The 24,372-nt window shown below is 53.2% G+C and overlaps 1 protein-coding gene and 1 non-coding gene across 2 annotated transcripts in view; one reads left to right on the plus strand and one right to left on the minus strand.

Annotated features, from left to right (window-relative positions):
• TGM6 (transglutaminase 6) overlaps nt 1–24,372 on the plus strand; it is a 46,997-nt gene that overhangs the window by 16,625 nt on the left and 6,000 nt on the right. The window contains exons 2-10 of the mRNA XM_040981264.1: nt 10,609–10,782; nt 11,190–11,432; nt 12,074–12,192; nt 13,365–13,493; nt 14,759–14,936; nt 15,527–15,665; nt 17,977–18,080; nt 18,158–18,400; nt 20,308–20,649. Coding sequence (XP_040837198.1) covers nt 10,609–10,782; nt 11,190–11,432; nt 12,074–12,192; nt 13,365–13,493; nt 14,759–14,936; nt 15,527–15,665; nt 17,977–18,080; nt 18,158–18,400; nt 20,308–20,649 — 1,671 coding nt within the window. The remainder of the gene's footprint in view (nt 1–10,608; nt 10,783–11,189; nt 11,433–12,073; nt 12,193–13,364; nt 13,494–14,758; nt 14,937–15,526; nt 15,666–17,976; nt 18,081–18,157; nt 18,401–20,307; nt 20,650–24,372) is intronic.
• LOC121157530 lies at nt 20,086–20,189 on the minus strand. The gene has a single exon (XR_005884052.1). It is a non-coding gene; the product is annotated as a U6 spliceosomal RNA (small nuclear RNA).

Genomic DNA, 24,372 nt, shown 5'->3' on the forward strand with positions numbered 1-24,372 from the left:
CCTGGCAGCTCCGGAGGGTGTGTGTGTGTGGGGGGGTGATGGCTGCAGGGCTTCTGGGCAGAGGCTCCCTGGGGCCGGTGCCAGACTTCGGTAATTCAGTAATTACAAGGCTGTGCGGGCCTGCCAAGCGCCCATTAGATGTGTTTGCCTTGCATCAGAGCTGCAGAACTTGGCCACCTCTCCACTTTCCAGGGGAAGCCCAGCCATAGCAAGCACTCCAGGGTTTGTGTGCCCTTTCCTGGATGCCCGGACGAGCCCAGGGAGCGATGCCATCCCGTGGAATGGGCACACACCCTCCTGTCCCGTCCCCACCCTCTACTCCTTCCTCCTTCCCCTTTCTCTGCCACCCAACCCACATCCAGCCTGTCATAGCAGAGCCCCCCAGAGCTCCAGCAAAGTGACACTTCCCACCAGCTGCCATGGAAACAAAGTTACCATGAGTTCACTGGCCCAGAAGACTTCAGAGGTTGCCAGTTCAAGGGTCTTGGAGCCCAGAACCTGAGACTTTCAGTTAAACTGGCTATGGGCCCACCACAGTATCCTAGTGGTTGGGGTCCTTGCCTTGAACGCACTGGGATCCCATATGGCTACCAGTTCATACCCTGGTGGCCCCGCTTCCCATACAGTTCCCTGCTTGTGGCCTGGGAAAGCAGTGGAGGATGGCCCAAAGCCTTGGGACCCTGCACCCACATAGGAGACCTGAAGAAAACTCCTGGCTCTTGGCTTCGGATCAACTCAACCTCTGCCATTGTGGCCACTTGGGGAGTGAATCATTGTATGGTAGATCTTCCTTTCTGTCTCTCCCCCTCTCTGTATATCCGACTTTCCAATTAAAGAAAAAAAAAAAAAAAGAATGGCCATGGAGACTGATTTAATCCAGTCCCTCCTATTTGCATATAGGGACTCCCAAATTCCAGGAGAGAAAAGAGACCATGTACCCAGGGTTGCAGGGTGCCCCTAAGGTGCCCCTGGCTGCCAGGTCTCTAAGCTGGAGCCAGCTAGAGCCAGCTCGCAAAGTCGGGGCCCACTCACCTTGCCTTTGAAACAGAGACCTGGCTCCCCTCTTTCTTCTTTACATGTCTGCAGGAGTATAGGTCAATGTCATCGTAGCAGTTCGGTTGTGATTAGCAAGGCCCTCAGATGCCCAAAGGTTAGAGGGCAGCATGGGAAGCAAGAGGAGGGTCTCTTCCAGTTCATGGAGGAGCGGCCCCCCACGCCAGGCAGAGGCACAGCAGCCCACCACCTGCATCCCCCCACAATGCACAGGAGTCCCACGGCGGCACTTGCAAGCATGGGCCAACTGCAAACCAGGAGAGATGGCGGCAAGAGTGAGCACTGACCCTTAAGGGAGGGACAGCAGAGTCACGCTGCCTCCATTTTCGAGCTGTGTCCCCGAGGTGACTACACACCCCCTGAGCAGTCCCACCCAGGGAGGATCTCCATCTTCCTGTGACCGAGATGCAAGGAGACCTGCAGACATACGGGGGTGTTGAAGAGAGAACGGGGGTCAGTGGGGCAGGAGTATCTGGTCTTCAAACTCGGGCCTGGGGAGAGGGGACGCCAATGTTTCTCTGAAAGTTTCTCTGAAAGTTTTTCTGAAGTCCAGGACCCAGTCAAAGGTGATTCTTTAGGTGCCTGTATGTGGGGCAGCAGTAGCGGTTATGCCATGGGGAGGGAGGGCATGTCCCCATGAGAGGGCAGGGCCCCGTATCTCAGTGGCTGTCTGCATGACAGAGAGGACCATGGTCTAGCTTTTCTGTTTTACCCAGGGGGGAAAGAGGCAGCACCAGACCACACTACATGCAGCATTGCCAGCTCTAGTGCCACCTGCAGGAGCTGGCAATGGGGCCTTCCCTCCCTCCTCAGGGATGCCAGGGCTGCGTATAACCCAAGCTCTCCTCTCACCTCCACCAACCCCATCCAACCAGCTCTCCACTCTGTACTCCCAAAGCCCCTGGGCTAGCACGCCCACACTGGACATCTTTAAGGTGCAACCCAAGACAATTACGGGGCAATTCTGCACCTCACAGGTGTCCCCGCTGGGCTGGGGAGGGCCACGCCTCCTTGGCTGAGTTCCGGTTCCCTTACCTGGGAGTGTCTGAGGTTTTCCTTAATATTGTCAGGCTGGCTGGCTGCCCTGACACTTCAAACTTCACCGTGTGGTGCGGAGGAAGCGAGACGGCCCAGGGGCTGGTGCATGGCGGGTAAGTGGGCAGAGCTGTTGGGGCAGGAGTGGGGGGCACTATAGGGTAGGGAGAGGGTTGTGACAGGGTGTTCAGGAAACAGGGTGCCTCTGAGTTAGCCCGTGAATGACTCCCTGGAGCTCACAAGGAAACAGAGACCTGCGCCCCCCGCCCCCCAGCAAGGCTGCCAGCCTCCTGCCTTGTTCCGTGATGCACCAGAGGAGGCAGGGGCATACTGGCAGGGACAAAACTCAAATCTTTCCCACTCACCGTATGCCTCTGAGGGGAATACAGAGCTATTTCCGGGCACAACTGGGGATCGCGGGCTGTGCTCCGACGGCTGCCTCCTCTCCCAATCCCCATCATTGGCTCTTGAGGGCAAGTGCAGCTAGGCCCCCGGTAACACGAGCTCCACGACCTTGAGCTGGAGGATTTGCCCTTGGTGCCTCTGTTTTCTCATCTGTGAAATGGGGGTTGGAATATACATGCCCTTGCAGGCCTGCTGCAAGCTGACAGAGGCCTCCCCTCAGGCGGGGCCTCCCAGATTGGCGGCTCTGAAAACGCGTCCCCGTGGCCTCTGCCTCTTAGAGGCAGGGCGGGGTGGGGGGCAGAACCAGGGCTCCCACACTCACTGCTCTGCCAGGGATGTTTCTCATTGGACACCTGCTCTCCTCCAGGGCTCAGCGCCACGTGACAGTTGCATGAATCAACTGTGTTGTTGGCTTTCAAAGGCAGGTGTTTCTATTTCCTTGTGGAGTCTCAGCCTCCCGTCACAGTCCCTCCTCGGGCACTCCTGGGAGGGGGCTGTCCCCTGAGGATGGCCCTGACCACCAGCTTGCCACACTGGGGCAGTTTTCACGACTGTGTCATGTAGGGGCTTCCTCCAGGACCTGCTTCTCAGGGCTCATGGGGTGCTCCTTCGTCCCTGGGCACTTGGGGGATGATGACAGTGCTAGGCAAGGCTCGGGACGGTATGGGGGTCCCGCTGCCAGGCCTGTGACTGACAGGGTGATAGCCCCTCCCCCTGCCCCTGTGAGAGGGTAAGGAGGGGCAGGTGGAGGAGGCGCTCAGCACACCTATGGATCATGGAATTGAATTCAACCTCCCCAGCTCTGTTGAGTCCTCTTGGTAAGTATTTTCTTTAAACTTTTAGCTTTCATTTTTAAAAAAAGATTTATTTGTTTATATTGAAAAGTCAGACAGATAGAAGGAGAGACAGAGAGGAAGATCTTTCATCTGCTGATTCACTCCCCAAGTGGCTGCATTGGCCAAAGCTGAGCCATTCCGAAGCCAGGAGCCAGGCAGGGGCTTCTTTCAGGTTTCCCACATGTGGGTGCAGGGTCCCAAAGCTTTAGGCCGTCCTTGACAGCTTTCCCAGGCCACAAGCAGGGAGCTGGATGGGAAGTAGGGCCTCCGGGATACAAACCAGCACCGATATGGGATCCCGGAGTGTGCAAGAGGAGGATTTAGCCACTAGGCTGTGGCACTGGGCCCAGGTTTCATTTTTTTTATCTGAAAAATAAAACAATAGAGAGATGGAGCTATTCCGTCTGTTGGTTCACTCCCCAAATACCCACAACAAATGACCAGAGCTGGGCCAGGCTGAAGCCAGGAGCACAGAACTTTATTTCCCACACGTGTGGCAGGAACCCAAATAACTGAGCCATCCATCACCTGCTGCCTTTAAGGGTGTGCACTAGCAGCCGACCGAAACCAGGAGTGAAGCCAGGATTCAAACTCAGCATCCCAAGCGATGTCACCACTGCTGTGCCACACACCTGCTCCCTCCTGGCTTATTGGGCTCCCCAGAGCAGGTGTTCGTGCCTACCGCACACTCTGTGTATGAACCAATTAGATGGCAGTTTGCTGGTGGAAAGAGAACCGGGCAGCGGCACCAGGAAGGCCCCAAGGTTGATCACTTTGTTCTGGCAGTCAGGTGCCTGTGATACATACCAAGGAGAAGGTCTTAATGGGCCCCATTAAAAAACAATTACAACGAGTCCAACAGCGGGAGATGCTGCTGGCCTCAGCAACGCTGGCTGGGCTGGGCTGAGCCCCACACCCCACGAGGTACCGGGCTCCAGGCCAGGAAGGGAATCTGAACGCCAGAGACCCATTGAGTGATTCACAATAGGTGGTTCTGGCAGGCACTCCCTGGCAGGACCTCGGGAGGGCAGCCAAGAAGTCCCAAGTAGACACAGGTGGTGACAAAACGCAGTCAAGAACACATCCTTTGGGCACCCAGGTCCTGGCTCAAGTGCCTCCTAGTGAACAAACGGGCTCAGGGAGCCCTCATGGTGCAGGGGAGTAGGGCCGATTCTGCCTTGTCCACAGCAGGGTGCTGGGCTTCAGAGTTGACCCACTGGTCCAGAGCACATAGCCATGCAGGGGGCAGAACCTGTCCAAGCACTATCTCCATCTGAAGTCAAGCTCCTTCTTGGTCACTGTGCAGGAAGGGAGGAAAGGAAAAGGGGAGAGGGCAGTGGAGCTGGAGAGGTGAGGGTGGAGGGTGCTGGGGGTGGAAGCTCCTTCCCTGTCCTGCTCTCCCTGGGCCTGTTGGGTGCCATCTTGGGCCTAGAATCCACCATAGGGCCTGGACGCATGGCTGGCAATCTGCTCTGGATATCCCCAAGGTCAGGGGAAGGCCCAGGGGTCCCTCCTCATGTCAGCATGCCCGGGTGGGGGAGGGGCTGGGGCAGTTCAGGGCACATACTGAGCAGAGCACAGATGGTCCAGATTGGGGAGCTCTTCCTGGGCCATTTTATAGCAAGGAAGGTGGAGGTTGAGGAAGCCGTTTTCCTGTGCCCAGGAAGCCTTAGTGGGAGGAGGGAAATCAGAAGAGATTGATTGATTGATTGATTGATTGATTGATTGATTGTGAGGTGGATGAGCTTGGGATGCCGGTGAGTAAGAACACCTGGGAGGTGGATTCCTTCATCCAGTTGGTCTTCACTGAGTGTCCGCTGTGCTCTGAGTCCTGCGCCAGGCCCCAGCAGGCCGTGCAGGACACACCCATGGCCTGCCTTCTGGGAGTACACAGTCCAGAGCCAGCAGGGCGCAGGACAAGTGGATGAGCAGCCAGAACCCAGCATCCCTGCTCCCATTTGGGGTGGGAGAGGGGGTGGGGCTGGTGCAGAGGCCACCGTTTCACAGAGCAGAATTGGAGAGACACGTGTGTATGCAGGTGGCACTGATCCGCCCGATTGCGAGGCTACAAACCCTCCTGCGCATGTGTGCGGCCTCTCCCCCTCCCCCGCGCCCCTCAGCCTCCCTGTAGTGAGGGCCAAGTTGACCTGACACCTGCAGAATGGCAATGTATTTCCCCCTCTTAGAGTCCTGACTCCTCCGCAGCGGTCAGGACAGGAGGCTGCGCTGCTGGTGAGGGTGGGGTCCCTCACAGCACCCAAGCCACCGCGTCCGGGCCGAATCACGTGGACACCGGGTGGGGTGGTATGGGGGGCTCCTGGGCCATAGGTCCAGCGTGGAGTTGTAAGACTGGAGGCAGTGGGTAGGTGTGTCCTCGGTCCCTCTCTGCATGAGAGGTGGTGTGTTATGTGGGGGTGAGAGAGAGACCAGAGAGAGGAAGATAAGCAGAGGCCAGACCCCATGACCCGTGCAGGACAAGCTGCCTCTCAGAGGTGTGTAACCAGGGGGCCATGAAGACGCACCCCCCTCAAGAATTCAGCCAGGAAATTGACCCTGGGCAGAGAGAGAGGTGATCTCTGTGGTTAGGATGATGATAGCTCTGATTCAGCCCTCCCTCTCCTGCTCACCTGTGATAACAATGTTGATGCCCCCAGAGGGGATGACAGCTGGTTTGGGGTGTCACTTTGAGTCCTCAGGGCTTGAACCACTGACCCAGGCTCTAGGAGCCCTCATCAAATCTCAAACCCCACTTTGTACCCAGCCCTGGGAAACAGCAAGGCTGGGGTAATTACCACCCTGTAACCCTGAATCCTGTCCCTGATTCATCCCCTAAAAACAGAAGCAGCCTGAGCCGGCATGTCCCTGGGCAGGCTGCCCTTAGGAAGCAGCAGTGTGGGCCTGCAGGGCCGCAGATCCAAATGAAGCCCCTTCCATCTCTTCTGTGCCCACAAAAAGGGGACCTGGGCTACCAATGACTTATCCGACGTTAGACTTGACAATGCTGTGTATAAGGCCCAGGGTAGTTACTGCCTGTTCTACACAGAGGTCCCCCCGAGCTCACAGTTCTGGGGTTTCATTTTTTTGTGGCTGCCAAGAACTACCAGGACCAAGAGGTTAAGGCATGGATTTTGCTTTCCTGGGTGAGAAATTGGAGACTGTGACGCATCATTCCAGCACCTACCACATGGGATCGCTGTTGTTCACCGGTCTTACACAGTTCTGCTCATCACAGCAATGACCTGGCGAGCTCCCTCCCATGCAAGGCACATACGTGTCAACTGTGCGAGTTCCTATCTACAAGTTCAGCCACTGTCCCTAAATGACGGTGCCAAGCCAGAGCCACCTGAAAACATGTTTTCCATGAAGCTCAGGCCTGGGGGTTGAGAACCTGACACCAGATCGGTGGAGATGGATTAGGAAGTTGACATGCTTCCCCACCACCACCATCACCATCCCTTGCTTCGCTTATCTATTACTGTGTGACAAATTGTCCCAATGCCTAGACACTTAAGCCAGCAGGAATCACTCTCGTGCTTAAGAATAACAGCCAGGGCAGAGCTGGGCAGGCATGGCTTTTCTGCACTGCACTTGATATCAGCTGGGCCAGCTGGGCTGGGGACTGGAGGGCCCTCCTGCAAGAAGAGTCACCCCTTCACCCTGGGTGCCAGGCAGGTGCTGGCTGTCAGCCGGGAGCTCAGCAGGCTGTGGCAAAGGGCCTTGGTTCCTCTGCATGTAGGACCGTTCAGGCCTCTTCGTGATTGAGTGCCTGGTGTCCACAGATCAGCAACTCAGGACAACCAGGAGGCAGCAGGGTCAACTTGGATGATTTAGTCTTGCAAGGCATCGAGTGTTTTAATCCTGTAATCTTCCAGATTTGGAAGCTGGGGACCTATATCTCATTTTTCAATGAGTGAGTATCAATGTTGTATTGTAAGAAGAGTATGTGAGAAGGGGTGACAAGGTGTTCAGAACCTGGGAGAAGCTGGGCTCAGATCAGTAGCTCTCAGCTGCATGTTGGGAACACATGGGAATGTTTAAAGTCTCCGATGTCCAGGTAGTTCCTTGGGATGATTAAGCCAGGACCACTGAGGGCAGTGGACCTGTGCGGGCTTCCCAGGATGCTCTCACAGGTGGCTGGCCTCTGTGGGTCCTTAGGACAGCACCCAGCATGTGTTCTCAAGCAGCAGCAGTTGCCACCAGTGTGTCATTAAGTTGAGCAGGTGGTGAGTCTGAGAGCTGGACCTGCCCTCAGGAGCCAGGTGTCTGTGCTGCCAGAAGCCAGCACAGTGTTATGCTATTGAACATAAACCATTGCATAGGACGCCGGCTCCTTCTTTGGCCTGACCCAGCCCTAGTCATTGTGAGCATTTGGGGAGTGAACCAGAGAATGGAAGCCCTTTTTGTCCAATTGTCACTGTCTCTCTGTCTCAGACAGAAAACGGGAGGAGAGTGGTCAGGGTATCACTCCTGCAAGATTGTTGGGAAGAGGACACAGGAACATCTGAAGGTGTGCACTGCTTCTATTTGTGTTATTTGCATTATCAGAACATAATAGCTGGTTGATCAAAGGAGAGATGAACACAGGCAGTAGGGTGAAGGCAAGGACATCTCAGAGAATGACCCAAGGCACTCTGATCAGAAGGGACCTTGGAAAGGCCCAAGGCAAGGATATGATGGATAGGGGCATGTGAGCAGGTGCAATATGGCCCAGAAAAGATTGAATACGTAGTGAAGGGAGAGAGGGCGCTGGGGGAATGGAGAGCAGGGGAGTCTTGCCAGGTCGCTTGTTCCAGATGGAGGAATTGGTGAGATGCAACAAGGCATCAGCAGATGTGTGGGAGCAGGTGTACGCCAAAGTGAAGAAGCAAAGAGTGTCCCTCTGTTTCCAGAAGCTCTTACCGAATGTTACCGATGGATCCCTGCCCACAGCTAGGGCAAACTCCCCCATGGGCAACCTGACCACATGGTGTCGAGCTCAAGACACCATGCCACCACCTGAGGGCATAGAGCAGACTCCTTATCCACTGCCGCACCCCCAGGTCTGCCCTGCAGACCCTCCAAACTCAGTGCCTTTAGCTTTTTCTCAGCTTCTAGAAGTAGCCATTCTCCTGTCACTGTAGCCCAGAGGCCATGGCACCTTACCTAGAAGCCATGACTGGCCATGCCCTGCGTTTTGTGCTGGTAGGGCACCCCAGCCTTCCCAGGCCCCCTCCCCCTCACAGCTCACTTAGACATCTGGGAGCTCTCTGCTCAACTCTCTACTCCTGAGTCACGGGCTGTGGCTTCTGCAGAAGCCAGAACAACACCTGACGTCCCAGTGAATGAACCTGGAGGAAGTGAAGGGAAAAGATGCTACGTTTGTCCCCTGGAGATGTCATTTCTTATCCAAGACTCAGCCTCAAGGCCACCTTCTCAGGAGAGCTATGCTTGCAGGCCAGACCAGGCCTCCCTGTCCCATCTCGGTTTAGCTCCAACACTTCTCCTCGGCTTGAATGCAAACAATTAGTCACGTGTGGCCCCACCCATTTGGAAGTCACCCTTGCACATCCCATACTTACTCAGCAACATTTATGGGCCTCTGAGGGTGCTAGATGACAGGCAAGTCACTGTCCCCACAATGACACCATGAGATGTCATGAGTCCCCGGGTGCAAGGGGGAAACTGAGGCATTGGAGAGATTGAGGAGAAGCTTCTGGGCTGGTCGAGGGCCAAGCTAGCTGATTTCGGAGGCTCTGCTATTGACCCTGGAGCCACCCAGCTTCCTTCAGCTGCCCACAGAGAGCAAGATGCCAACCTGACACAAGGAAACACACAAAGTCTGCAAGAGTTCATGGAAATGGAATTGAAAGAGTTTTATTCTTGTGCAGAAGGACATTGAAATCCATGCACTGTCTTCATATAATAAACATCTCCTGAGAACTTTTTTTTTTTTAAAGATTTATCTTATTTTTATTGGAAAGGCGGATATACAGAGAGGATAGACAGAAGATCTTTTGGAGCTGAGCCAATCTAAAGCCAGGAGCCAGGAGCTTCTTCCAAATCTCCCACATGGGTGCAGGGTCCTAAGGCTTTGGGCCATCCTCCACTGCTTTCCCAGCTCACAGGCAAGGAGCTGGAAAGGAAATGGATCAGTCGAGACACAAACTGATGCCCATGTGAGATCCTGGCGCATGCAAGGCAAGGATTTAGCCCCTAGGCTACTGCAACAAGCCTTTAGACTTTCTAAACCCCTTTCCCTGCCAGGCATGAGTTCCAAAAATTTTCTGTGCCAAAATAAATTTACCTTTTAATTCCATCTTCATGGACTTTTGAAAATTTAGGTAATTGTTTGAAAGTGAAACAAAGAGATATGGTCAGAAATCTTCCCCTGGCTCCAAATTCCACCCCCCGCCCCCAAGTATCAAGGCCAGGCCACACTGGAGCTGGAGCTCGATCCAGGTCCCCGTGGGGGTGGCAGGGACCCCATTCTTGAGCCATCACCTGCTGCCTCCCAGGCTGGGCCTTCACAGGGAGCAGGAGCTGGGAGCATAGCTGGGCTGCAAACCCAGGGACAGCGGCGTGTGGGATGCCAGTGTGTCACGCTCTGTCAAACTTCTGCCCTGAACATCACATGTCCATGTGGGTCTGCCACGTTGGTGGATTCTGCACATGCAATAATTGTTGCACATGTTAAAATTTCCTTTTAACTTCAAAACCAATGCCCTGGGCACCCTCTGGTTATTTTCAAGCATGCACAGAATGGCAAAAAGCCAAATCTCCAACACTGGTTCCCACAGCAAAAGTTAAACGGGTGGCATGCTGTCTTCTTTCTTCGTGTCTCATGCTGTGAGCTGGTGTCCCTTCTGGGTCCAGTTCAAACTGCCTTGTGACATCTGGGGGCTTTGGGTAGGTGATGTCCCTGCGTAAAATGGCCAGAAGATCTTAGGAAAAGGGTGTTAGCTAAGCCTCCTTTGGGCATGGCTGACAGTGCTGCCCACCCTGGGGGTCCCATGTGAATAGATGGACAAGAAACATTAGATAGGACATTTTTAATCAGTAGGCATAAAGCAGGGTTTTGTATCCAGGGCTGGTGAGTAAGAGGCTGCCAGGAAAGGAAGCGTGTATTCTCACTGAGGGCCATGGTTGAAGACTCACTAACCCAGGGTTTGCAGCCTCTTGCCTGGTCAATAGCAGGGTTCAGCGGTGTGGGGTTGTGACTGACAGGATAGGCTGACCCCTTGAAAGGGGCAAGTGCAAATGGAATGCACGCCAAGGGCTTGACCTCCCGTCTCTTGCCCAGGGGTCAGAGTCACCAAGGTAGACTGGCAGCGATCGAAGAATGGCGCTGCCCACCACACCGAGGATTACCCCTGCTCTGAGCTGGTGGTTCGCAGGGGCCAGATGTTTGACCTGACGCTGGAGGTGAGCGGAGTCCTGGACAGCGAGGAGGACTTCATCTTCACAGTGGAGACAGGTGCGTATGCTCGCCGGCGCCTCCTAGCGGTAGGCAGATGGAGACACTTAGGACCAGTCCCACCAGCTGGCAGGGTGGACAGGTGGAGTGGCAGCGTCCTAGGTGTGGCTGGAAAATGCTGGGACAGATGGAATGACATTTTAGGCATCGTGTGCGAAGCAAGGGAGCCGGGGCTCTGGAGGGGAATGGAAAGTAGCCAAGCCTTTTTGGAACCAAGCGCTTAGAACCAAGCAGTGGCTGGTAATCAGGAACACAGAGGTGGACCCTGCTCTGGCTCAGGACTCCTGCTGTTAACTTTAGTCCTTTACCTGCAGTTCAGGGCTGGTCCTCAGGCCTGGAGCTTGTCCAGGTCTCTAGAGCTGGCCCTGCAGCAACAGAGTCTCCCATCCCCTTTTCCCTGCCACCAGGGCCCCGGGCTTCTGAGGCCTTCCACACCAAAGCCGAGTTCCAGACATCAGAGGTGCAGGTGAGTGATGCCTGGGCTGCCGTGAAGGAGGAGCAGACAGAGAGCACCGTGGCCATTAGCCTCACCAGCCCACCGGATGCCGTCATCGGCCGCTACCTGCTGAGTGCCAGGGCCTGCTCCCGCCGCAGGCACAGCGACCGGAAGCTGGGCGAGTTCATTCTCCTTTTCAACCCTTGGTGCCCAGGTAGGAGTAGCCAAAGCCCTAGGGCAGAGGTTCTACCTGAAGCTGTCCTCAGGGGTGCACCCATCCTTGGGAGGACCCTCGGCTCCAGTTAAAGAACAGGGATGTGCATGCCCAGAGCTGGCAAGAGCTGGGCCTGGGCAGAGGTGGGCATCAGGCACAGGAAACTGGTGGCAGGTGCTTGTGGGGGAGAGGCAGTGGGTGGTTGCCAGAGTTGGAGGGGCCTTGCACCCAGAGCCCAGGAGAGGCCCCTGGGGCTACAATCAGACAAGTTTGCTTCATTGCCAGCTCTATTAAGTTGTTTCCCTCAGAAAGTCTGTTTTCTCACCTGTTAAGTGGGAGGGACTAAGAACACGCCTGCCTGTTAGAGCCAGGTGAGCCCACATGGAGCTAGCTGCTTGAGCAGCACAGGGTTCACTGTGGGGTCAGGGGTGTTGCCAGGACAAATGCTTCACCTTCAAGAGGCACGAGGCTGCCAAGGGCATCAAGCAGGGTAACCCCAAGGTGCCAGGACCCCAGAATCCTTCCGTCTAAGGCTGGGCTAGGGCTTGGCCCAGGCCCTCTCCTGCTACCACCCCTTGCCCTGTCCAGCCACTTCCCCAGAGTCCCCAGCCCACACACTTGGCCTGTCACCTGTCTTTCAGAGGATGATGTGTTCCTGGACTCAGAGGAGGAGAGACAGGAGTACGTGCTCAACGACAGTGGCGTCATCTTCCGCGGCGTGGAGAAGCACATCCGGGCACAGGGCTGGAACTTCGGGCAGGTCTCCAGGGGCCTAGCTGCATGGGGTTGGAGCTGGGGCATGGGGAGAGCCAGCCCGCGGCTCCCAGCTCTCTGCTCTCAGCATCTAGCACCGCCTCTTAGAGCAAACCCACATATGTGCGTGTGTAGTGTGTGCCCTCTCAGGGCCTGCACTGGCGGCTTGGGTGGGGGGTGATTGTGGAGACACAAAACATCCAAAGATGGGATTCAGGTGCAGATGGAAAAGCCCCAGGACCTCTCAGAGCATTCCTGCACAGACATACATCTGGGGTACCACTCCCAGCACTGTGGCTGTGGCTGTGGGAGCCAGCCCAGGGTGGGGCCTGGGAATCTGTGTTTCTCTCCGACTCCTGCAAGATGCAGGAGAGAAAGGGGTCTAGTGCCAGATGCCACAGAGTGGGCGAGTCAGAGTGGCTGAGACTGGTGCAAGGGAATGCAGGAAGCAGGGTATGGAAGTCCCCAGGGGCCTGGGGGATCGCTGGGCAAGGTCTGGTGATGTTCGGGCTGGGTCCCCAAGGGTGGGATCTAAACACAGGCAGGGTGGCATGGAGGTGGCTGGTAAGGAAGTCCCCGAGTCTGCCAGAATAGCTCTGTCTCCTTGGGGCCCAATGCCTGCCAGGGTGGGGGTGAGCAAGCACTTGACTGTGCTGTGCTAAGGAGCCCGGGCAGGGGCCCAGGGCAGTGCACTGGCAAGCTTAGACCTGTCCACCTCTCATTGCCATGAAGAGCAGGGAGCCCCTGGGTCCCAGACCGTCCGCATTTTCAGAGGCCAAAACTCCGTACTAGGTATGTCAAAATCCCTCAGCATTCCAATCTCATTCACTAATTTGAATATATTCAAAAAATATCTTGCAGCCCACAGGAAGAATGTCAGTAGGAGCCACCAAGAGCCACCCGTTTTTGTGGCATTGCTGAGGGCAGTAGGGAGCCACAGGAGGGTGTTGAGTGGAAGAGGAGCATGGCTGAGGCTGAGTTTTGGGGTTCTCCGGGTGATGCCTTAAGCAAGGCTTTCTGGGGCTCGAGCATACATTGTGAAGTCCATGAGCCATCAGGATGGGGTAAGGTCCCCTGCTCATCACAAGTCTCAAGCCGGGGTGGGGATAGGGGGCAGTGTGCGGGAGGGCCTGGCATCAGGTGACCCCAGCCTCTGAGCACAGCCTCTCCGGGATGCAGTTCGAGGAGGACATCTTGACTATCTGCCTCACCATCCTGGACCGCAGCCCCTGCCACCAGGCCTACCCAGCTACTGACGTGTCGCGCCGCTATGACCCCGTCTATGTCACCAGGGTCATCAGCGCCATGGTGAGACGCCCACAGTTGCCCCTGCACACCCTGGGACTCCATCCAGGTGCCCTTTGCTGGGTACCACTGGACACTGCCAGGCTCAGAGGTGGGCAACCTCTGCGGAGCTCATGGTCTGGCAGAAGAGGAATGTGGGTAGCAGCCGAGACTAGCTTGTCTGTTCCAGGCTGCGTCAGCCAGGGCTGTCTGCACAGACACCCAGGACGGGGCGATGGATCCCAGACCTGGAGGTTTTGTTTCCCAGGCTCCTGCTCTTGTTATGGAGCTGGAATGTCCAAGACGGAGACCTTACTGTCACACCAGGCCTCTGACCTGGAACAGCGGGGACTGCTAGGACCAGCCTAGTCATCCCACTTCCTCTCCATGCAGCCACTCCACATAGTCAGCATGGGCTTGCTCACGGCGTGGCCAGCTCACCCATGGCAGCTGACATACCATGCAATCACTGTTATAATAAGGAGGGTGTGGGGAGCCCTGTCCTTAAGTCCTATGTCTGGGTGCTGGCCCAGCATCACTTCCTCTTTTGTCAGTGGGCAATGCTATCTCTGCCCAAGTGGACCTGAGTGGAAGGGGCACAGAGCTGGGTCCTTTTCAAAAGGTAGCCAGCTGCAGGACCACCTGGCTCTGTTCCCTGCTTGTGGTTGGTAAGGTCAGAGTGGAAGTGTAAACTCCCAAACTGGACAAAGCTGTATCTCTCACTGTTGTGCTCTCCATCCCTGGAGCACTCAGAGCGATGCGGGAGCATGGGGATATGAGCGTGGGGAGACCACATCCCCTCCACCCTGTGGACAGAAGCCCAGGCTCCAAGACAAAGGCCTTTGCAAACCCCCCTCCCCCCCTTGGCGGGTTGGATGGGTCTCTTGACCTTTCTAAATCTCAGCTTTCCAGTCTAGGAAAAATAAAAGACGAGGAGAGTAAAAGCAGCTCTAAGCTACTGTGGTAGGCATGAAGTGCCTGGCACACAGTAAGTATTTAATAAGCATCAGCAGTCTGTCTAATTATTACACCAGCAGTCCCCCAAAACCGATCATTAGGAACAGGAATTATTTTCATCTTTAGAATATCCAAATGGAAGAAAATTTCAAATGATAAGTGGGACCATGAAGTTGGTGTTTTAAGATAGCAGTTCGCCCTCCCCCTAATTTTTAGTTGATTGAAAAGTAAGGGGTGACCCCTACTGACTCGGTGGCCCAGGGTCAGAAATGACTGTGGGACAGCAAGGTAGGGACGCTGCAAGTGGCTGGACCTGTGCCCCCTATGTCCAGGTGAACAGCAACAACGACCGGGGCGTGGTGCAAGGCCAATGGCAGGGCAAATACGGTGGTGGCACCAGCCCACTGCACTGGAGCGGCAGCGTGGCCATCCTGCAGAAGTGGTTCAAGGGCAGGTTCAAACCAGTTAAATATGGCCAGTGCTGGGTCTTCGCTGGAGTCATGTGCACAGGTACCTGAGGAAAGACCCCTTCCCCTAGCATGATCCCTCATTTGCATCATTAACATATATTTGGATACACAATTGCCTGTGTGCATGGATGGTAGGGAAATAGAAATTTGGTTAATGGGTGAGCATTTTGGGCATCTGGATTGAGTTCCAAGTTCCTGGCTACAACCCAGCCCAGTGCTGGCTATTGAGAGAGCATTTGGGAAGTGAATCATTGAACAGGAACTTTCTCCTCCCTCTCAAATAAATAACAATTAGGAGCCTTTGTTAAGGAGGAGTGGGAGCTAGCAGGTTGTTTACTTGACCTTTGATCTTTGGTTTAGCAGATTGTGTCCCCCGCTTCCTCTGCCTCTAGCTCACTCAGTGCCTCGGGTAAGCCCTGGGGCCCCCAGGCCAGCCTGAGGAGCTATTCACTGGGCAGTGACAGTGGAACCCCAGAACTACCCAGGAGGCAGTGGTATTTCTAAGAGAGCAGAGACGGGCATCTCTGCCCTGCCCCCTGCCGAAGCAGAGAAGGGAGGAGCAGACAGGAGGCAGGGGACTCTCCTCAGGGTCCCACCTGTCCCTGAAGCCTCCCGGCCTCTGCCCTGCAGTCCTCAGGTGCTTGGGGATCGCCACCCGCATCGTGTCTAACTTCAACTCGGCCCACGACACGGACAAGAACCTGAGTGTGGACAAATATGTGGACTCCTTTGGGAGGACCCTGGAAGACCTGACAGAAGACAGCATGTGGTGAGTCCTGGGCCACAAGGTCCCAAGGGCAAGCGCAGAGGTTGCCCTCCCCCAGCCTAACCCCAGGGTCTCCCCGAAGCCCAACAGGTACAGCCTGCACCTGCCACACAGTCAAGGAGTGGCAGATCCAGAGCCCAGCACCTCCCTACTCCCCTACTCCAAGTCAGAGCCAGTTCTGGAAGGAGAGAGAGGTGCCATGAGATTGGGGAGCCCCTTTTCTAGAATGTGGGTGGGGCTCTAGACACGTGCCTCAGGGGCCAGCAGGGAGCTCACAAGTGGCTGCATTGAAATGCAATTCTGCGTGTGGACGTGGAGCCCTGGCTGGGTCCCTGTGGCTTCCTGGGGTGTGTGTGCCTATCTGAGACGCTTCCTTGCACATCTTCATCTCTGCGTCATGCTGTGACTTCTGAAACCACCACCTGCTCCCCCTGCTGTGTATATCAGGTAGAAAGCCACTTCATTCCTCAGCTGAAACGCTTCCGCAAAGCTTGAAGATTCGTGTGAACAGAATCTTTAGAACAGGAAACACTTCATGGGATTTAAATATTTAAAAGGGCCAAATGGGTTGTGGGAATGAGTCTCCCTCCCTCCTGGCCTCCTGCTGGAGGGAGCACTGGCCAAGTCCACAGTGAGGCTTGGCAGGCCCTGGAGCATGCGCAGAGCAGCCTCTCTGCCACCAGGCTAGCTGCATCTCCCAGCACCGTTCCTGTGTGTGTGTGTTTCACAGTGCCTGTATGCGTACACAGTTTTCTTATCTTCTGGAACACTGAAAATATTAGCAGTGATGCCACGCTCCTGAGGAAGTGGTCTGTGCCTGGCGCAGTTGTAAGCAGTGCTTATAGCATAACTCATGGGCTTCGCTCAGCAACCATGTGAGGTGGTCAGTGCAATGCACTGAGGGAGGCATACAAAAAGTTCCCTTGTCCCAGGCCACCCAGCCAAGGTGTGGGAGAGCAGCGAAAATGATCCTAAGGATCCCTTCTGGGTGCTCATTTTCAAGGCTCCCAGGTGCTGACTTTCACGGACAAGGCTCCAACGAGTGACCCTGACTGGGTGTCTGCCACATGCTCAGGGTCAGAGCAGACAGTGCTGAGAGCACCACCCAGAACCCCACAGCCAGCATCTGCCTGCTCCCCTCCGCCAGTGGTATTCCTGGGACCGCCTTCCCATCTGCTTCCAGCCCTGCACCCTCTCTCTGCCTCTCTTTCCTTCTCTTTTCCATTCTCATTATCTCTTCTTCCAGAAGTACTTAATCAAGGTCATGTTCATCTCTTTTCCTTGTGCAGGAATGACACGCATTTCTTTCTGATGTTAGGGCCTCCATACCCAAATGCTTCTCGGGATACTTTCCCAAGCCAAGGCAGTAGGTTCAGTAAGAGGGATTTTGAGGTCAGCTGAGATGCCACATGGGTTGAGCCAGGAATTGAGACCATCTCCACAGTCACCTTCCGTGTGACCCTGTGCAAGTGATGGCGAAAGCCAAGACTCCCTACTGCAGCCCACCAAGCCCCACATGGTCTACACCCTACCTGCTACCTACGCGTGGCACACCCCACAGATTCCATCTGTTCCTTGGACACACAGTCTATTCTGAGTATGCTATTCTTTCTGCTTGCAAGGCTATTTCCTTCACTCTTCCTTTGGCGAATTTTCATGCAAGTCTCTCCTGAGACGTCCACAGAGTCTCCAGCAGGTCTTCCCAGGCCCCAACCCCTCTGTCTTCACGGCCTGGCTTGTCACTCACTTACATTAGTTTTATTTGCTAACATAAGCCTGCCCATCTTCACCATCGGTCTCCTTTGTTAGGATGTAAACGGCGTGAGGCCAGGGATCTTCCGTTTCATTGCTTCTTGTCTTTTTGGGACCTACAACAGCAAGTTTTAAGAAACATGTACACATACATCTATGGACACACATACAAGGGCCTCTCAAGGAGCTGCTAGAAAACAGAATAAAAACATGTATGTATTTCAATGACAAAAAGATTATAGATCCATGTATAAAGAAGGATCTTCAAAAAGCTCATGAAAAATGTGCAGTATGTGAAAACTGTGCTTGCATTTCAAAACTGGTTTTGCATTAAAATAAATGTGTCCTTTAATTCCATTTTCCCACAAATGTTTTGAAATATATTCATTCACACGAACACACCTGTCAGTAATGTTGGATGACAGATTCATGAGAGGCATCCATGTTACTGGGCCGGGGGTGAGCTAGGGTGGGGGATCCACCCCCAGGCTTCCAGGAGTGTCCCCTCTCATGGGCCTCTGTGTTCACCCAAGGCTGCCATGCCCTCTCTCTATGTATGCAGGAATTTCCACGTCTGGAATGAGAGCTGGTTTGCCCGGCAGGACCTGGGCCCCTCTTACAATGGCTGGCAGGTTCTGGATGCTACCCCCCAGGAGGAGAGTGAAGGTAGAGTTCAAGGGGGTGGGACCCAGATGCCCTGCTGCTCTGCACACGTGCTGCTCACACCTGGACCTCCTGTGCAGGTGTGTTCCAGTGTGGCCCAGCCTCTGTCACTGCCATCCGTGAGGGTGACGTGCACCTGGCCCACGACAGCCCCTTCGTGTTTGCGGAGGTCAACGCCGACTACATCACCTGGCTGTGGCACGAGGACGAGAGCCGCGAGCGTGTGTACTCAGACACCAAGAGGATCGGGCGCTGCATCAGCACCAAGGCGGTAGGCAGCGACTCCCGCGTGGACATCACAGGTCTCTACAAGTACCCAGAAGGTGAGGGCCACATGGAGACTTCTGTTGGTGTCCTCAGGTTGGGCTGCAGGTGGCCTGGGGCCAAGCCCCTGTGTTACCACGGTAATGGCAGTGCATGCAGTGTTATCAGTGCTTTGGGCCAAGTGCCTTTATTTAGGGTCAATTAATGACTTCCTCTGTTGGCTGGGCACCCCTTCTGTGCCAGAAGAATCCCCGCCTATTATAACAGTAACAAGCTTCCTTTAACACTTGCCATATGACAGATACTGCATTAGCCATATTCATGTAGAAAATAAGACTATGGTTACCACAAGCGATACTAATGATGATAGTCACTGTTAGTGACTGGCTATTAGTCACTGAACACCCAAGGCACATGGTGCAAAGCACCATTCAGATGATAATGCCAGGACTGGCATTGTGGTGCAGTGGGTTAAGCCTCTGCCTGTGACACCGACATTCCATATGGGCGCCTGTTCAAGACCAGGCTACTCCATTTCTGATCCAGTCCTTTGCTAATGCTCCTGGGAAAACAGTGGAAGATGTCCCAAACGCTTGGCCTTTGCTACCACCCGTGTGAGAGACTCAGATGAAGCTCGGGGCAAATGACAGCATTTGCCACTCCAGTCAATCATCTGCCAGGCCTGTGCCATGGTCACTAAATTATGTTCATTGGTTTATTGAACAGCCTGAACTTGACAAGGTACAAAAGCAAACTAGTCTTTTTTTTTTTTTAAGCAGTCTCCGTTCCTCACTCAGGAATAGGCCCCTGAGCCATGATGTGATCTGGTTCATATATTTTTTAGCCATTTCTGTTCATTAAAACAATAATACTGAGTAATGAAGACTTCAAATTCAAGTGGAAATCAGGGCTTGTCTCTGCCCTTCCCTCTTAGCATAGACTAAAGTAGTGAGCCTGGCTGGTGGCTGTTGAGAGAGAGGTCTTCTCTGGACACCACTGGAAAGCCCTGTCTCTTTTCTTCTCTCTGACACTGAGGTATGCAGCCCTTGATGCACACTGGAATCCCCTGAACGGCTCTTGCAGTCAGAGCAGGGTTCTCCAAGTCAGCCATTTTGGCTGTGGTCTGCTGGGATGGTTCATCTGCCCCCTAGGATTTCCCATGATCGGGCTCTTTGTGGGACTGCTGGGGTAACAGGGCTGCTTTCACCACTTGGCTTGTCCCTGGCTTGTCCACCTGATGTTAGCTTCCCCAGAAGGTGAGAATGCAAGCTACAGATGGAGGATTGGCATACTAAGCCACTGCACTGGCCACTCAAATAGAAAACGCTTTAAAAAGCAAATATCATCTGCCCCATTCTGTAGGCACCCCCAGTCTATATCAGCCAGCCCCTGCTTCTACAAGCACCTCCAAATTTCAGTGTTGATTCTTTTGAACGTTTCTAAATCCCCCAAATACACATACTTACAGTTATTTACTGGCCATTAACAGTCTCCTCCCATTTACTCTCCCTCTTACAGTCTTCAGGTGGGCAATGGGCCCAGGGGAGGACACCCCCTCTTCTGAACTGGCACCTCTCGGGTGCACCCTACAAGGTTGAGTGTTGGGAGCTTCAGAAATTTAGTGTGTGGGTATCTTTGGTCCAAAGATTTTAGCCTTGCCCCGGAAGAAATACACATCCCTGTGCCACGACGGCCACCAAGAGCTCTGACCCAGGTGAGACAAAAGTCAGAAATCTGCATTTTTATCTGAAATTTCCTGATCTGATTCCCATGTGTCATCCTTGCTCAGGGGCCATGCTAATCTCAGTATTGTTCCAATTTTAGTATATGTGCTGCCGAAGCGAGCACTATCGGATTCCCATGTGTGACCCAGGTTCACGGCCGTGTTGTATTGGCGGACTTCGCCGAGAAGGGATGTGGAGGAGGCAGAATTGGCGTGTGCTGATGCTGTGTGTTGTGCCTGCAGGGTCGCGGAAGGAGCGACAGGTGTACCGCAAGGCCGTGCGCAAGCTGTTCAGCACCGAAGCCCGCGGCAGGCGGGGGCGGGGGCGCCGGAGCAGCGGGCGTGGTCTCTGGCGCGACGCCCTCCTGGAGCCCCCCAGACAGCCCAGCGTCGCCGGCAAGTTCAAGTTGCTGGAGCCCCCTGTGCTGGGCCACGACCTGAAGCTGGCCCTGTGTCTGGCTAACCTCACTCCGCAGCCCCAACGCGTCCGAGTCAATATAAGCGCCGCCACCATCCTCTACACCCGAAGGCCTGTGGCTGAGATACTGCAGGAATCTCACGCAGTGAGGCTGGGCCCTCAGGAAGGTAAGCACATCTGGTGGTCCCTCATCCCCACCCCAGGAAGGCTGGTACCAGCAGGTGGGACTTCTCTGGTTCCACTGCCCTCTCAGGAAGGAGACAGACCTGAACTTTATACTTAGGGCCTTGGATCTCATCTCAGCCATAGAAAAGATAAAATTGAGGCCCCGAGGTCAAAGTCATAATAGGGGAGGCTGCAAATTCAAGTCCCGGCTATTCCAATGCCCTTCTGGCTTCCTATTGAAGCACCCTGGGAAGTTCCAGATGATGGCTCAAGTGGTTGCTGCCATCCAATGTCACAGATCTGGATGGAGTTCTGGGCTCCTGGGTATTTGAGACAGGAACCAGTGGATAGAAGATTCTCTCTCCCATGAAAATAAATAAACAAACATAATAAGAAAGAGCACCTGGTAGCGATTTATAGTCTCCCAAATGGCACGAGTATTTAACAAGCATTTTCTAGCATACACAGTTTGCCTCCTATTTCCTTTTTAACACCCACAAGAATTCCGGAGCCCATTGGGATGCAGCCTGGATGTGCATTGATGAAATGCTTCCCTGAGCCGGGCGCTGCCCCAAGGGTTCCACGTGATCGGACACAAACACGATCGCCTGTGGACCACACCTGTGGTAGCTCCGACTGTCGGGGAAGGAAATAGATTCAGAAAGAACAAGTCTCAAGTTTAGAGTGACACTGTCCTCATCGTGGCAGGACCCAGGCCCGTGTCATCATGGCCTGGAGATGCACCACTGGCCCAGGCCAGGAAAGGAACGTTGGAGCCCAGCACACACTCCCAGCCGCTGTCCCTGTTGAGCTGCAGGCTGTGGCGGCATCAGCCACACCAGCGATGCCTAACGTGCCCAGGGGTGGTACACTTGCCTACAGTTCACCCTTCTGTTCTCACAGCAAAAGAGAATGGCTTCAGGTTTGTCAATGTTCACATCATTTTAATTAATCTTATTTCATTAGCTTTCTTTCTTTCTTTCCTTCCTTCCTTCCTTCTTCCTTTCTTTATTTATTTTTAGATTTAGTTATTTTATTGGAAAAGCAGAGTTACACAGAGAAGGAAAGACAGAAAGATCTTCGACCTGCTGATTCATTCCCCAAATGGTTGCTTCAGCCAGAGCTGAATCAATGTGAAGCCAGAAGCCAGGAGCTTCTTCTGGGTCTCCCATGTGGGTGCAGGGTCCCAAGGCTTTGGGCCGTCCTCTACTGCCTTCCCAGGCCACAAGCAGGGAGCTGGATGGGAAGTGGAGCAATGGGAACACAAACTGGTGCTCGCATGGGATGCTGATGCTTAAAAGTGGAGGATAAGCCTGTTGAGTCATGACAAAAGCCTTAATTCCATTTGCTTCTTCAAAAATTTTCCTGAGCCTTGGTCCCGACGCAGTAGCAAAATGGCTAAGTCCTTGTCTTGCATGCTCTGGGATCCCATATGTGTACTGATTCATATCCCAGTTGCCCCATCTCCCATCCAGCTTCCTGCTTGTGGCCTGGGAAAGCAGTCGAGCATGACCCAAAGCCTTGGGACCCTGCACCTGCATGGGCGACCCTGAAGAGACTCCTGGTTCCTGTCTTCGGATCGGTTCAGCTCCAACCATTGTGGCCACTTGTAGAATGAATCAGTAGACGGAGGATCTTCCTGTCTATCTCTCCTCCTCTCTGTAAATCTGACTTTCTAATAAAAATAAATAAAACTTGAAAAATATTTTTTTCCTGAGCTTCAATCTGATAGATCTTGTGGAGTTCCTCCTGCTTGCTTTCCCTAGCTTGTCTTTTCCTACTTCACTTCTGTCTCTTCATCTCTTGGTCTTTCACTCTCTGCCTTTCTCTGCCACTGTCTGTCTCTCCCTCCCTCTCTCCCCTTTTCCCTTCCACATTCCATTAAACAAAGACATGCATCACCCGTGCCAGCTCCCGTTAGGGAAAGCTTGTGGGTTTTGACAGGGCGCAAACACATACGAAGGAGGTGTCACACAGTTTTTAGCTTTTTTCTCATTTGTTTTTCACAAAATCTAAATCACAAATAACGCTTCATAATGAAATATTAATTAACATACTCTTTTCCCCCAGCTTTTTGCAATTAGAAGTAATACATATTCATTAAAGATTTCAAAAGCGAAAGGGAAAACTCACCTACGATTCTGCCACCCACCCACAAACTGTGAACGTGTTTTCCTTGCAAAGTTTTCATGCCTATTTGCTTTTGGAAAAGTGTAGTTCTAATTAAATATTGCAAGTACTCTCTGGAGCCCTGCTCTTTTCATATTACACTGTAATTTAAATATTGTAAGCTCTTTATAAACATCATTTTAATAGCTGTGTAATCTTCAGATAAATAAATGGCTGTTTATCTTTTCTTCTTTTGAGTAGTTATCAACTTGTTGCTATTAAAAGAACAGCAAAATAAATACCTTGATGCAAGAAAAAAATCTTACTATTTTTTTCTAGATTTTGCTCCATTTTGTTAGGATAATTTCACAAAAAAATGGAATTCTTGAGCCAAATGATGCAAATACTCAAACATTTGAGTATTTTTATTTTTTAAACTAACTTAAAAAGATTTATTTATTCTTATCGGAAAGTCAGATATACAGAGAGGAGGAGAGGCAGAAAGGAAGATCTTCCATCCAATGGTTCACTCCCCAAATGACCACAATGGCCAGTGCTGCGCCGATCCGAAGGCAGGAGCCAGGAGCTTCCTCCAGGTCTCCCACACAGGTGCAGGGTCTCAAAGGCTTTGGGCCATCCTGGACGGCTTTCCTACACCACAAGCAGGGAGCTGGAAGGGAAGCGGGACTGCCAGGATTAAAGCCAGCACCCATATGGGATCCCAGCACATGCAAGGCCGATACGATAGTATCGGCCTGTTGCGCTCACTTGGGGAGTGAATCATCGGACGGAAGATCTTCCTCTCTGTCTCTTCTCTCTGTATATCCGCCTTTCCAATGAAAAAATAATAAAAATAAATCTTTAAAACCTGAGGTGGAGCGCACAGGGCTTCCTGCACGATGTACCATACTCCTCTTTCCTCTTACAAACAGCGTACGTTGAGGGGCACATTGGTTACCCCGATTAGTCAATACTGATGCATTATCAGTAACTGAAGTGGATCGTTTATGTGAACACTCACTCATGTTGTGCATTCTGCTGCGGCTTGGCATAATATCCACCCGGAACCATCCAGAACTATTTCACTGCCCTGAGCATTCCCTGGGCTCTGCCTTTTCCTCCCTCCTTTCCCATGAACCTCCAGCAACCTGTGGTTCTCTTACCGACTACATGTCTTGCTCTGCCTGGAATATCTTACGGTTGGTCCCTGACAGTAAGTACAACTGCCTTGTTTCACATAGCGATATATATTTAAGCTTCCTCTGGATCTTCTGGATCTTGGTAGCTGCTTTTTGTTTATCACTGACATTATCATTATGTGAGTGAACGGAGTCTATTCTTTCACCTGCCTAAAAGCTACTTGGTTGCCTCCAAATTTTGGCAGTTGGGAACAGAGCCAAGGCTGTTGTGTGGCCTGAAGTTTTCTGTTCTCTTGAATAGGCATCAAGTTCGGTAGCTGGGTTACAGGGTAAGAGCATGTCTAGTTAAATGCGATATTGTTGTCTTCCAAAGTGGCTGCTGCCTTTTTCTTTGCCACCAGCACCTGTTATTCTGCATCCTATCCAGGGTGTGGTGTGGTATATTTTGGACTATTGCCATTCCAATACGTATATGAT

The sequence above is a fragment of the Ochotona curzoniae genome, unplaced genomic scaffold (genome assembly GCF_017591425.1).
Source record: "Ochotona curzoniae isolate NIBS_2020 unplaced genomic scaffold, NIBS_Ocur_1.0 contig_3520, whole genome shotgun sequence".
In the NCBI taxonomy this organism is placed as follows: domain Eukaryota; kingdom Metazoa; phylum Chordata; class Mammalia; order Lagomorpha; family Ochotonidae; genus Ochotona; species Ochotona curzoniae.